Source organism: Poecilia reticulata, chromosome 7, assembly GCF_904066995.2.
Source record: "Poecilia reticulata chromosome 7, P_reticulata-male-v2, whole genome shotgun sequence".
Lineage (NCBI taxonomy): Eukaryota > Metazoa > Chordata > Actinopteri > Cyprinodontiformes > Poeciliidae > Poecilia > Poecilia reticulata.
In genome coordinates this window covers 10420009-10432421 of record NC_088836.1, presented here as the reverse complement: position 1 = coordinate 10432421, position 12413 = coordinate 10420009, and the positions used below count along the sequence as shown (strand labels likewise).

Genomic DNA, 12413 nt, shown 5'->3' with positions numbered 1-12413 from the left:
TTATTCTATTCTACCAAAAAAGCCCCCTTTTATGTTCATTGGCAGCTCTAGTAAAGATATTCCATCTCTTATTGCTATGCCATATCTCCATCTGGAACACGTAATAAAAATATCCAACCAATAATTTGAGTGCATTTCAGGAGTCTAGAATTTTATATAAAAGTGTAAACCAACTGGAAAAGAAACAAACAAGGCTGGACGATGACCGGTTACCAGAATACCAGACATGGAAAGGTGATAGAAAGAAAATGAAAATAATATTATCTCTAAAGCTCTTTGTTAGGAAATGGCTACAAATTTTTAAGGTAATTGGGGTTATGATGTTGTAACAAAAGCTCTACATTCATTTATCAGGTACCATCAGATGGCTAATTAATTTGCTATGACAAATGTCTTCTTTGAAACTAATAAAAAATGTCAAAGTGACACCAAAATTTCCAGTTGGCATCAATGAGAGGGGAAGCTATTAAATCAGTCAACTGTGGAGGGGTTAAGCAATAAGCACAACCCACATATGGAGTCCTCAGTCCTCAACGCGGCCGTCGCAGGTTCGATTCCCGGCCTGCGACCTTCGAAGCATATCTTCCCCTTCTTTCTTTACCCTCTTTCCTGTCAATTCACTTTCAAAAAAAGACCAATAGAGCCAAGAAAAACTTTAAAAAGTCAGTGAAATGTGTTTTTCTAAATAATTTTAAACGTTTCAAAGTGAGTCACCTTTCGCCTATTTAGTATGAACTAATACCCCAGGGCAGAACTGCGCTGTGTAAAAGGATGAGCGAGAGGTCTCTCTCTCTCTCTCTCTCTCTCTCTTTCTCTCTCTCTCTCTCTCTCTCTCTCTCTCTCTCTCTCTCTCCTCTGAAAAGGCGTGGAAGAGACTGCTGATGGGCTGCTGTGGGAACTGAGCTGCGGAAAGCATTCAGAGCAGAGTCAGTGAATCTGCTCGGCAGGTCTGGCGAGCGGCGGTCACTCCACACAGAGGACAGCGTGCGTCTGTAGTTGGACGCTCCGGGAATTAACACACCGTCGAGACCAAACACCTTGATGAGAAGGGTCAAGCTAAAATTCCCTTCGGACTTTTGACGTTTAGTCCAAGAAGATCTCAGTGAGAAAAAGAGGCGCATCTGTTAGTAATTATGGGATTTACACCTTTCGTCTTCAACAAAGTTGTGGTTGCGCTGCTTGTCACCAGCATCTGCGCGACCAAAATAAACGTGCCGCGCCTGAGACTCTCCTATAAAGGTAAAGCTTTTTTCATTCTTACAGAGACGCTCTTTATAGTGGCTTGTTTGCGCGCTTTCCGGCTGCAGGTGACACTAATTGGTAGAACTGTCCATCAGATAAGGAATATTTCTTCATTGTAGTTTTCTGTACATGTCCTGCTCTTGTTTTCGTTTTTTTTTTGTTGTTTTTTTTTTCTCTCCTCTCCTTGTGGTGGTTCAAGCTGGAAGCGTTTAATCCGGGTCGCTCATTTGGCTACTGTTTCGGAGGTTTACGTGCTTTAGGAGGAGCACATGCTCTGCAGCGCAGTCAGAGGAGGTTCTTTTGGCGCAGCTTCACCTCTCTGCGGTGAGAGCCACCGGGGTGCGACCATCTTATTAAAAGAGTTTATTAGGAACGGCAACCGCGTCGGAATTCGGAAGCAAGTAACTTTACTGACATTTAAACTGCTTGAAGCACTGAGAGGAGAAGCGCTGACCGTATACTGCTCACAGTTCTTTCACGGGCAAAACTGACTGTTATAATTTCAGCAATAAAACTGCTCTGGCTAGATTTTATTTGGTATTTATGAGAAGAAAATATGTTTGCGTAACAGCGAATAAACACGTGCATACATTTGTTAAAGGTGATTAGCGATTTTAAAAGTGTACTTTATCAACTAGGTAAACTAAAAGAAGAAGCTTAGAAATGTTGCTGAATGAGTAAAATTTTTAAACTATATTCCAACAAGATGATACACCAAACAGGGCCGTATTTAGGAGGATGGGGGCCTTTGGCTGCAGCCAGTTTGGTGTCCTATCCACTTTCTTGTACACTTGCAAGAAAGTGGATAGGATAAGAAAAGATCAACATTGAGGTTTTTATCCATCAAACTAAACTTTGTTTGTATTCACTTTTCTTGAAACTTATTTATAAACAATCATTTCTAGAAGCATATTATTTATGATTTCCATTTACCTTAATGTGATTTTATATAGTCACTGCAACAATGCAAACATATACCAGGACAGGTGAAGCTTATGTTTAATGTCACCTGGTACATCTAATGTTCTTGGGGATTAAAGTTGGGTCTATGGATGTCTTGAAATACAGGCATGTTGACCCTATGGTACCAATATCTAGTGCATATTGGTTATCTTTATAACAAGTAAACACATTTTACTACCTTAATACCTTTTATGAAAGCCTATAAAATGCCATCTTGCTTTAATGCAGAAAATTGCTCAGCCTGGACAGTTCTTAACTTTTTCTAGATAATTTCAAGTCATTGTTCGATCCATATAATATAATCCTTATTCTTAATGTCTTGGGTATAGATGCCTATTCATTCTGTTTTTGGACAGTTTACATTGTTTCCTTCCCTCTAATCTGACACAGTTGTCGTCCATGACTCATTCATAGATAATGAGCTGGTTTAAGAGTGCGTAAGTACTGTTGACTGTTGTTGCCAAGTCTGGCTCATTGTTTCATCCAGTTTCACCCAAAGCAGTTCTGCAATTATCATTGGCCCAAGATATCTCACAGGATTTCCTCCTCTTCAATTTTCAGTAGAAAAGCCACCATTTGAGCTTATTGGTCTTCCCGCACTGCAAATAAACAAAGCTCAGTGGGTTGGCAAGGAATGAATAGAAGAATTGAGCGTAGGAAGGTAACTTGGATTTTTGCGAATAAAACAACAATTGCTCATTTAAAAGTTACAATAGTTGTCTTGGTAAATTCTATCTCTTAAGGCCTTTGCAGAATCTTGGACTCAGTATTTGTTTAAATTGACATTGGAGGAAATCTTTGATATGAAAATACAATTGAGTTTGAAAAAATATGTTGATATCCTCAAAGGCTAAGTTGGAAAATGGGTTAGTATGAGCTTTTGTTCAGGACCTTTGTTGGTATTTAGTCTATCAGTGCTTGTTTGTTATGGTTCATTCAACATGTTTGTAGTTGTTTTGTACATTTTCAGTGTACTGAAGAACTGGTCTGAAGTTCTGTAGACTGAACTTAAAAGATGTAACAGTGTAAAATAAACCATTTTTAACACTGTATAACACATAGCTGCACTAATAACTCTTGACATTCAGACTGTAACAATCACTGGAAATGGATGCCAATCATTTCTGTTTATGCAATTCATAAACATGACATTTTCATCACCAAATCAAAGTAATTTCCACTGCTTTGGCTTTCACTGCTGCTCGCTTGTTAAACGATCTAACCTCATCGCGCCTACTCTTTGTGGTGTGGTTACTGACTGGCGCCACCAGCTGTTTATCTTGGGGCATTTAACATCCAGCTTCCAGTGGTTACCCCACCAGGACAAGCTACGACTGACCGAAATCAAACATGAAAAATAGTTACATTTTTTAAAAATGTGATTTTTTTTTTTTTCTTCTTTTAATTCCAACTACAGGTTGCCTACTCGGGACTGAAATATGGACAACATTTTTATTAATAGAAGCTCTAGTGAGATTTCTTATCTTAAGCAACCAGGTCCAGTTAATGCACAATAAGTTCAAACCTCTTTGAGGCACTGCGTTCACAAACACTCTTCACACTAAAATGGCTTTTTAATGAATGAAACGACTTCATATGTAACTTCCAACATTCTTGCATGTGAAAGGGAACTCTCCACTTGGCCCTCAAGGAGTGTGGGAAGAGCTCTTGCATTGAAGATTCTCATTAGTGACCACACAGCTCTTTGCTTCCTGTCTCATTGACCTTTACTGTGACCTCTCACTTTGCCCTCCCATGCATTATTCCCCCTAGCGTTGGCTCTCTTCTTCTTTTGTAGCCTTTATGCATAAATCTCCTCCTGTCTTCCAGTATTCCTCGTCTGTTTTATGGATGCCTTTTTCTTGTCTTCAAACCTTCGTTTTGCACATGTTTGACTGTGTATTCAACCAGTTGCCTCGCACTCAGTTTTAATTCTCAAACACTCGGGGTGTTTGCGCTGCCAGGAGGATGTGGAAGTAATTTAGTGGAAGGAAAAGGCATCATTATCTCATTTCAATCAATTAGTGGGTTGAAGTTGAAACGGGAAGTCGAGTGTTTTTCCCACTTAACCGTATGAGTGCGTGTGCTTTGTGTCTCTCCTTTGATGTGATTTACTACACTTTTGACACCTTCACTTTTAATAAAGCTGGACTTTTCTGATAAAAAAAAGTTTGCAGGTCTGTTTACATAAAAAAAAAATTCTGTCTTTCCATAAAAATGGTAAATATCTTTTAATACACAATTTCAATATAAATACATAGATTTTATATCTCATGCACCTAACCTGATCTCTCTATGCATTTCATAAGATATTTGATCGTTTCATTGTAATAATACATCTTTCAGTTTCACTTTTTCTATTTTTTTCAAACAGTGTCTGTCTACTTTTTAGCTCACACACGGTCTTAAACACACACATTCTGTCCAATACAATATTCACTTTGTCTCACTGAAGGCAGGGGGGGGGGGGAGGCAAAGGGGCGTACTTGAAAACTCAAAAGACTCACATCAGTGTCCTGTTTTAATCCAACTGCGCTGGTTTTCTAAAGGAAAGGGTCTGTTTGTTTTTGCACCCTTTGAATAAATGAGTGTGCTTTCTCAGTCGGCCTTGCTCGAACGCCGTTACCGCTGGGCGTGAGTTGTCCGGCAGCAGGGCTGGGATAGCCGTCACCAGGAGTCAGACGGAGACTCCAGACCTGCTGGAATGCAGGGCGTCTCTTGTCCCGTCATCTTCCAGCTCTTTTCTTTGTCCGTTCGCCATCCGTCTTCATCCATCTCTTTTACGCCGTGAATAATGTAACAACTGATTCTCTGCAATCACTCATTGCAGTGTCTGTCTGACTGCAATTCTCAAGTTCAGCTGACTTGTGCTTCCAAACCTCCTGCATACGATTTCAGACTTGATATCAAAGAACTAATAAAAGAAAAAAAAGAATAGTGAGAAAAAGCTGGGAGAGTCGACAGCCAAACCCAGGGGCCAACTGGCTTGGTTCAGTCAGTTTTTTTTTTGTTTTTTTTTACATCTCTGCTGTAAGAAATTTTGGGAGGAAAGACTCTATGTCTACTTGAAATAAAACATTAGGGGGCCTGAAGCATGATCAAGAGTATAAAAACCTAAATTAGACAATAAATGAGTAAAAATCTAAATACATAAAAAGAAAACAGAATTTGCTGTGTGGTATAGTTTTATTCCTTGTTTTAAAGCCCAGTGTCCTATTTTGAAAAATAAGTTTATTGTTCTTTGCATTTTCAAATGAATTTGATGTTTGTAAAAGTAAAAAAAAAAAAGTTTGTTTCAATTTCAATCTATTGTCTTAACCTCTTCCTGGCATCATCATACATGGAACTACACCAGTTTACGTTCAGCAGAAGAGGAATGAAAGAATTGCCAGGTCTGAATGTGATCTAGACATTACAGAGTTCTGTTTTTTTCATCAAACTGTAATGATGATGCAATTCCTGCTTTTCACAGCAGGTGGCAGACCAGACATCAGGCCAGTATTGGGCAAACAGAAAGTTACCCCAATAAATAATGATCAGGTTAAGCATCTGAGAGATAGTAAAGGCGAAATGGGAGCTTGTCTAAAGGACATTTTCTTGAATGAACAAATGCAGAAACTTCGACATTTAGTGGCAGGCATTGAAAACATGCACAGTAAAATATGTATAGGTATATATATTTGCATTTGTGTTATCTCCAGTTGAAAATTTATCCAAAGTACAAAGATTTATATCAAATTAAATGAAACTAACATTATACTGCATGCTAAATTTACAATGTCAATTTAGAGTAATGCTACAACGAGTCTGTTGTGGAATAGTCCTCAAAATCAGAAAGGCAAGAAAACATGCCTTGAAAGTAAAAGAAATCTGTATTGATTTTTATACATCAGGAAACTGACAGAGACTAGGACACACCTACAGCTTTGAATTAAGTTTATTTTACACATTTTCCCAGACGCTCTGTGTTTTCTTGTGCAAATGAGCCCAAATTGCTCATTTGGTATTGCAAACACACACTGTGTACCTTTAACATGGTACATCACAACAAACTCACTGTTTGAACGGATTCAAAGGGTTGACCAGAAAGATAAAAAATATGTGCTTATTTTTGTAAGTTGCACAAAAGTAAGAGTGATTTATATACTCAGTAAATACAACATGATACCTGTTGATACCTGCGCTGGATTAAGACGGTGAATAGCTGAGACATGGCTGAGCTCAAAGCGCTCAAGTTATTAGTGCTGGCCATTTATATTAAAAGCTGTAAACACACCATTGTTAATAGCTTCCTATTACAGAGTCATCAGGTTTTCGTGAGATGTTTCACTCATCTGGTCTGTGGATCTGCTGAGGACAGTAATTTGCAATATGTACTTGTCGATGCGATGTGATGAGATAATTTGCGTGAAGAAGAGTGTTAAAAGTATTGAGAAAGCAGAATATAAATTGTCAGGGTAGTTAGGTTTCCTGGCTTAATGCTTCTGAATCAGCCAAGCTTTGGTTTGTGTGCTGCTGTTGCTGACGAGCCTCATTAATTGTGTTCCTGAGCCTTTTTATTTAAGACGTTGCAGACTGACATCTGTGTCTGCTGAGCTGCTGAATGTGTTTGTTTAAAGTCTCCGTGACACTATTGCAGTCACTCAGGGTTTACGCATCTGATGTAGACATCTGAGTGTCAGTTGTGTGGCGTGTCAGCAGTGTTTCTCCTGTAACGGCTCTCAGATGGCGGCCTGGCGACTGAAGACAACAACATCGACACCGAATGTGAGAGAGAACTGAGGACAAACGCAGTCAGATCAGAGATGACAGATGGGAAGGGAGCTGAAAAGAGCTTAAGTATTGTATCTGAAGTGGAGAAGAAAAGGTGGGAACTCACAATTAAAAAGCATAACAGGGTAATCTGCATAAAAAGAACTACAGAATCATCATAAACACATTGTCTTTCCTGTTTCTGTATTATTTTGGGACTTAATTACAACGCTGATAAAGAATAAACATCACTGCTGGCAACGTCTTTTTGTTTATAAAGAAAATTAAATGAAGCCCATTTAACTTGGCAAAGGAAAACTTAACTCACCTGGAAATCCTGGTCAGTTGTTCCAAGTTGTTTTTCTTCCATAACCAAAAAGATTAATTTTAGATGGCATGTGTTGGTTTATTTCATGTTGGGAGAAATTTTCAGAAAATGAATCTTAAACAAACTTTATGTGAAACACTGCAATGCCAAAACACAGACAATGCAGCATTTATTCATTGCAGCACTTGTAATGAACTATGACCATGAAACTTAATCAGCCTTGGATTTAAACAGCCTTTTAGACTGTGTAATTGTTTAATTTTCTAAACGTAGAGATGTACTGGTTGATTTCAGTTTGGCCGGTTTTGAATAACTTTCCTTGTGTATGTTGACCTTCTGAACTTCTAAAATCTCTGTCCTTAACCATGGAAAGTTCCTGCTCATCAGGTTCCAGGTATTTCATCATTCTCTGTTATTTAAAAAAAAAACACACAAAAAAAACAGGCTGCTTTCTTGATGCTGGATACAGCATAAATACCTTCATTAACTTTGTCAGATTGTGTCAGTTCATCAAAATTAAGCTGCGTTATGGTTTATTTTTCTGCCCGGCGAGGAATAAAGGCAGATAAAAGCTGATATTAGATGAGGTTGTCTCTGAGTCTGGAAGAACATTTTTCTGTTTTACATTTAAAACAACACTGTATAACGTCTAAAATAAATAGTTGAGAGAGGTGCAAAAATGAAGCAGTTTGCACTATTTACGTCAGAACTCAGAAGACTGAATGAATAGCGAGCTGCAGAGGAGGTTTTATAAAAAGGAGGGAAAATACAGGAGATTGAAAAGTAGTGCAGGAATGACAGTAATGAAGGGAAGAAGAGCCAACCTGAATGCTGAGGAACACTGGTCCCTTTGACAGGCAAAGGTTGAGAGTTCAAGTCCCAACAATGTGGCATTGACCATCTGTCATGCAGATTACCAAGGACCCCAAGCAAACGCAAAACACTGTGTGAAGTGTGCGTGTGTGTGTGTAGGCGTGTACATTCAGTCCCCTTATTCCTTCCATCTCTTTTCATTGGGAAATATGTATGGCTGTCCACTGTGATTCAGTTACTATTTTAAAAAAAAGTGTGTGCATAGTTCGGCTGCAAATGTAGCCAACAACAACCTAGATGTCCTCAGCATGGTGGTAAATTTAACACCAACGTCACACATCACAGTAGTAGACCTTGAGCAAGGAGGGTTCAAAACTTTAAAAAAGTATTTATCTAATCTCCCTAAACTCTATCCCACTCGTAAAGTTAAAGAAACACACCAGCTTCACTCTCAGCTGCTCTCAAAATCTCCCTGATAACTATCTGTCTGTCTTCAAATGTTGGAGGTTTTATGAGTTTTTAAAAGGTTCTTCAGTTTCTGCATGTTTGCCGGTGTGGCACACCATGCTGCTAAGACCCTTCATGTTGACCCTTACTGTGGATTTGTTTCAGAGCGTTGAAATACAGATATGAAATGTATACATAGCTGAAAAAAGTGAATTGGCTATGACAAAACCTGAACTGCATTACGTAGACAATAATATAAGTTAGTTTGTCTGTAAAAGCCAACCTAGGTTGGCATAGATACCTGAAACACATCTAGGTGATTTTGAAAGAAAAAAAAAAAAAGACACCAAGTCACTACCTGTAAGCAACACTGTGCTGCCATTTTAACTTGTCTTTAGAGATTGTGTAGTTTACTTAAATCAGAGAATTAAGTACGGCTGCAGCAGAGACAGTCAGAGCAGTGGAACCATTAAAAAAGCCCCGTTGTCTTGGTGAAGCAGGAATAAATAAAATACCCTTTCTGAATTTCTAGATTACAGAAATTCTCTCCTCTAAGTATAACATCATATTTTGTTCTTTTCCATGTTCTTTTTTTTATGTAGTCTGCCAAATGTTGAGATTTGGAACACAGTTTTCTAAAACTGGGCGTTAAAATGGCTCTTACACTGTTGGCCTGAATTCTGCCATTGAAAAATCTCTGCTAATGTGAGGAAATGAATGTGACTCTGGGGAAAATCAAGTCTTCTGACTTCTTTGAAGCCTATAATTTTTATGCGCTCCTAGTTAGCAGAGTGCTGAGACCAATGGGTTGGACTTCACAGTGTTCTTCTGCATCTTGACAGAACGTATCGCTTTTCCATAACATCACTGTTTTGCTTTAATTTTTCATATTACCCAACCAATTATGTAGAATTATTTTTTTAATGCTCTGTCTATCCAAGTGCTACGGATAATTATTAGTTAGCTATTCAAACAATAAGGGATTCCTTAAGTTTCACTTTAACAAGGCAGCATGACCTTTTTGCTGTGCAACATTTGTGAAGTTTGAGTCACAGATGCATTAGTTCTGTAGCAGGGTGCACATGTGCAGCAGCATGCCACATGAGAGCCATATGGACACATTTATCTATATTTCCAAAAGAATCTGCGGCATCTGGCATGCCAGGTGATCAAGCTACTTTGATAAATGGTTAAAGCATTTTGGGAGCATTACTTTCTCATTGCATCATGTCTTTAAACAACTAAAAAAAAAACAGATATTCTATAGTGTTAGTTATATTTTGTTGTGCAAAAATTAAATCTCTTAAACATTCAAAACAGGATAGGATCAGACATTTAAAATAATATAACTATTTGCGAAGTCAATGCTGATTTGGTTTACCAAATGTGTCTACAACAAAAGTGACATTCACTGTTTAATTGAATTTATTCTTTTTACTGCAAGTTTTCCAGTGTCTGCTTTCAAATATCTGTCAAATAAAGTCATAATATTTACTGTCATATTCTCGGAATATAATTAAGCATCTTGAAGAACAATCCAAATTAATTGGCAGGAAAATTAGTGATGTCAAAAGGGAAACAACTTTTTTTAGGCAAAGTAAAAAAAAAAAAAACAACAAAGCCCAGCCCATCTAGAACCACCAGAACTTTTTCCAGTCTTAACAAATCGGTCCACAGTTTAAGCAAAGACTTGTGTCAGACATAAAAATCAAATCTCAGAATGGAGGAAAATTAGGCAATTTACCCAAATCATAGTTTATGAAATAAAACGATGTTCTCTTTTGAATCTGACATGTGCATGCGCAAACGAGAAACCTGGAAGACTTTCAAACCAAAGTGTAATTTTCTAGTGACTCAGAGCCCATATGGTCCCCAGACTGAAATAAATCTGTTGGCTGGATCATCCCTAGCTTCCCCACAAAATGTCAGCAAACTGACAGAAGCCATATCAAAGGCTTGTGCCATTGTAGCGTAGAAATGTGAAATTACCCAAATCTGTTTTAATTTCAGGTTAAAATGTGTAGAAAAAGAATTTAATTGACAATAAAATATGACTATTAAATTTAACGGCTACAATCTGAACACTCAAATGTTTTTTTTTTGTTTGTTTTTTAAAAAAAAATGCAACAAGTGCAATCTGTTTCCAAACAGAATTGCGTTATACAACTATTTTAATATTGGTCAAAATAAGGGATTTTTTTTAACCATAATAATTGCAGCATTAATTTATCCGTGACATCCGCTATTAACAAAAACTAAAGGTCAGACAGATAAACCAAAACAAAGTGGGACTTTCTGTCTCCTGTCGTTTTATAGTCCCATGTAGCCACTTAGCATTTTGGCCCGGAGCCATTGTGAAGTGATGGAAAACAGAACAATGATGGTGGGAAACCTGGATGATGGAGAAGATTACAAACACGTAAACAAAAACACTTTTATTTAGCAATCAGTTGGTTCTGCATCTGTCCATCTGAACATGGACTATACTGAACCATGATTACTATGGTGTACCACTTTTTCAATTACACAACAAATTATATAAAGCACAAAGTGAGGAACTGAACCATTAATCAAAACTTTAATTTTCTAGACATTTTTTCTGTTGAGGATTTTTCTGGTATTTAATGTGAAAGAGCAAGTCTATGTCTAGTACATAGACATTTTCAATTATTAGAATACAACACTTATGTTAATTTATTTCAGTAAGTAAAACACATGACATGGACTAATTACACGCAGACTGATCCTTTTTCAAGCCTTTAATTTAAGCTAATCTCTGAAGAATGCATTTTGCCTTCTCTGCAACAATTTAACCCCCTCTAAAAAACAACAAAACCCTCTTCAGTGTCTTGAGTAATGGCCAGAAATAAAACCACAGTCAAATGTCGCTTGGACAGGTTGCAAGTCCACCACAGAAAACGCAGAGATACAAGTGAGCAAGCAAAATGGAGGTCAATAATAAGGAATATGTTTCTGGCCAGGAAATTAAAATTATTTATGATCATAATAAATTGAAATAAAAGCTCACACCAGATTTCAGATTTGGTTGCAATTAAAAGTGTGTTTCAACTTTTATAGTTAAGAGTTAGCCAAACCTAGGGAGTGAGAAAGTGGAATATCACATGCATCTGCTTTGAGCTGTTTTGAGTTAAAGTGTGTGTGCATGCTCGTGTACATGTGTGTGAGGCCGGTGGTGATTTGGCTGAGCACATGAAAGCAGATTTCTCTGACGGAATAAAGGCTTCAGATCAAGCTCGACGGCAGTGAAGGATGTGAGTAAAGTTGTTAATGAAGTCCAAGAAGAAAATCAGGAAACAATGGAGGATTGGTCGTTTTTAAGAGTGGATTATGAAGGGAGTGTTGCAGAGGTTAGGAGGTACATTTCAGAGGGAAACTGAGAACAAGGACATGGGGTAAAAAATGACTGGTGTTCAAAGAAAGTGATGGAGTGGGGATGAGGTTTCAATGACTGGAGTTTAAATCGTTCTGAAGGAGAGGAGGGAAAAGAGTGGTTAAATAATGGCAGAGGCAGGAGGTATAAAGAGCAGGAAAATGGATTAGATTGGGTTGAGGAGTGGGATGGGTAGAACCAAATCCAGAGAGGAGTGAAAAAGGGAGATTGATTGATGATGATGATGAAATCTGGGAAGAGAGAATGGTACATCTGTGTGGGATGGTGGGGTTGACTCTATAGAGGAGGATGAGGCAACATCCTACGCTGTGTGTCAATTCGCCTGAGAGAGAGATCAAATAACAGGAAGCATCTTTAAGGGAGAGAGATTCGTTAGCACTTATTTTGTGTGTGAGAGAAATATAGTATATAGGAGAAATATAGGATTTCTGATAGAAAAAGATAGACGGAGTAATA

The 12413-nt window shown here is 37.9% G+C and overlaps 1 protein-coding gene across 1 annotated transcript in view; it reads left to right on the top strand.

Annotated features, from left to right (window-relative positions):
- The first annotated feature begins 873 nt into the window (after positions 1-873).
- sema3bl (sema domain, immunoglobulin domain (Ig), short basic domain, secreted, (semaphorin) 3bl) overlaps positions 874-12413 on the top strand; it is a 64879-nt gene continuing 53339 nt past the window's right edge. The window contains exon 1 of the mRNA XM_017307989.2: positions 874-1239. Within this exon, the coding sequence (XP_017163478.1) occupies positions 1134-1239 (106 nt within the window). The 5' untranslated portion in view covers positions 874-1133. The remainder of the gene's footprint in view (positions 1240-12413) is intronic.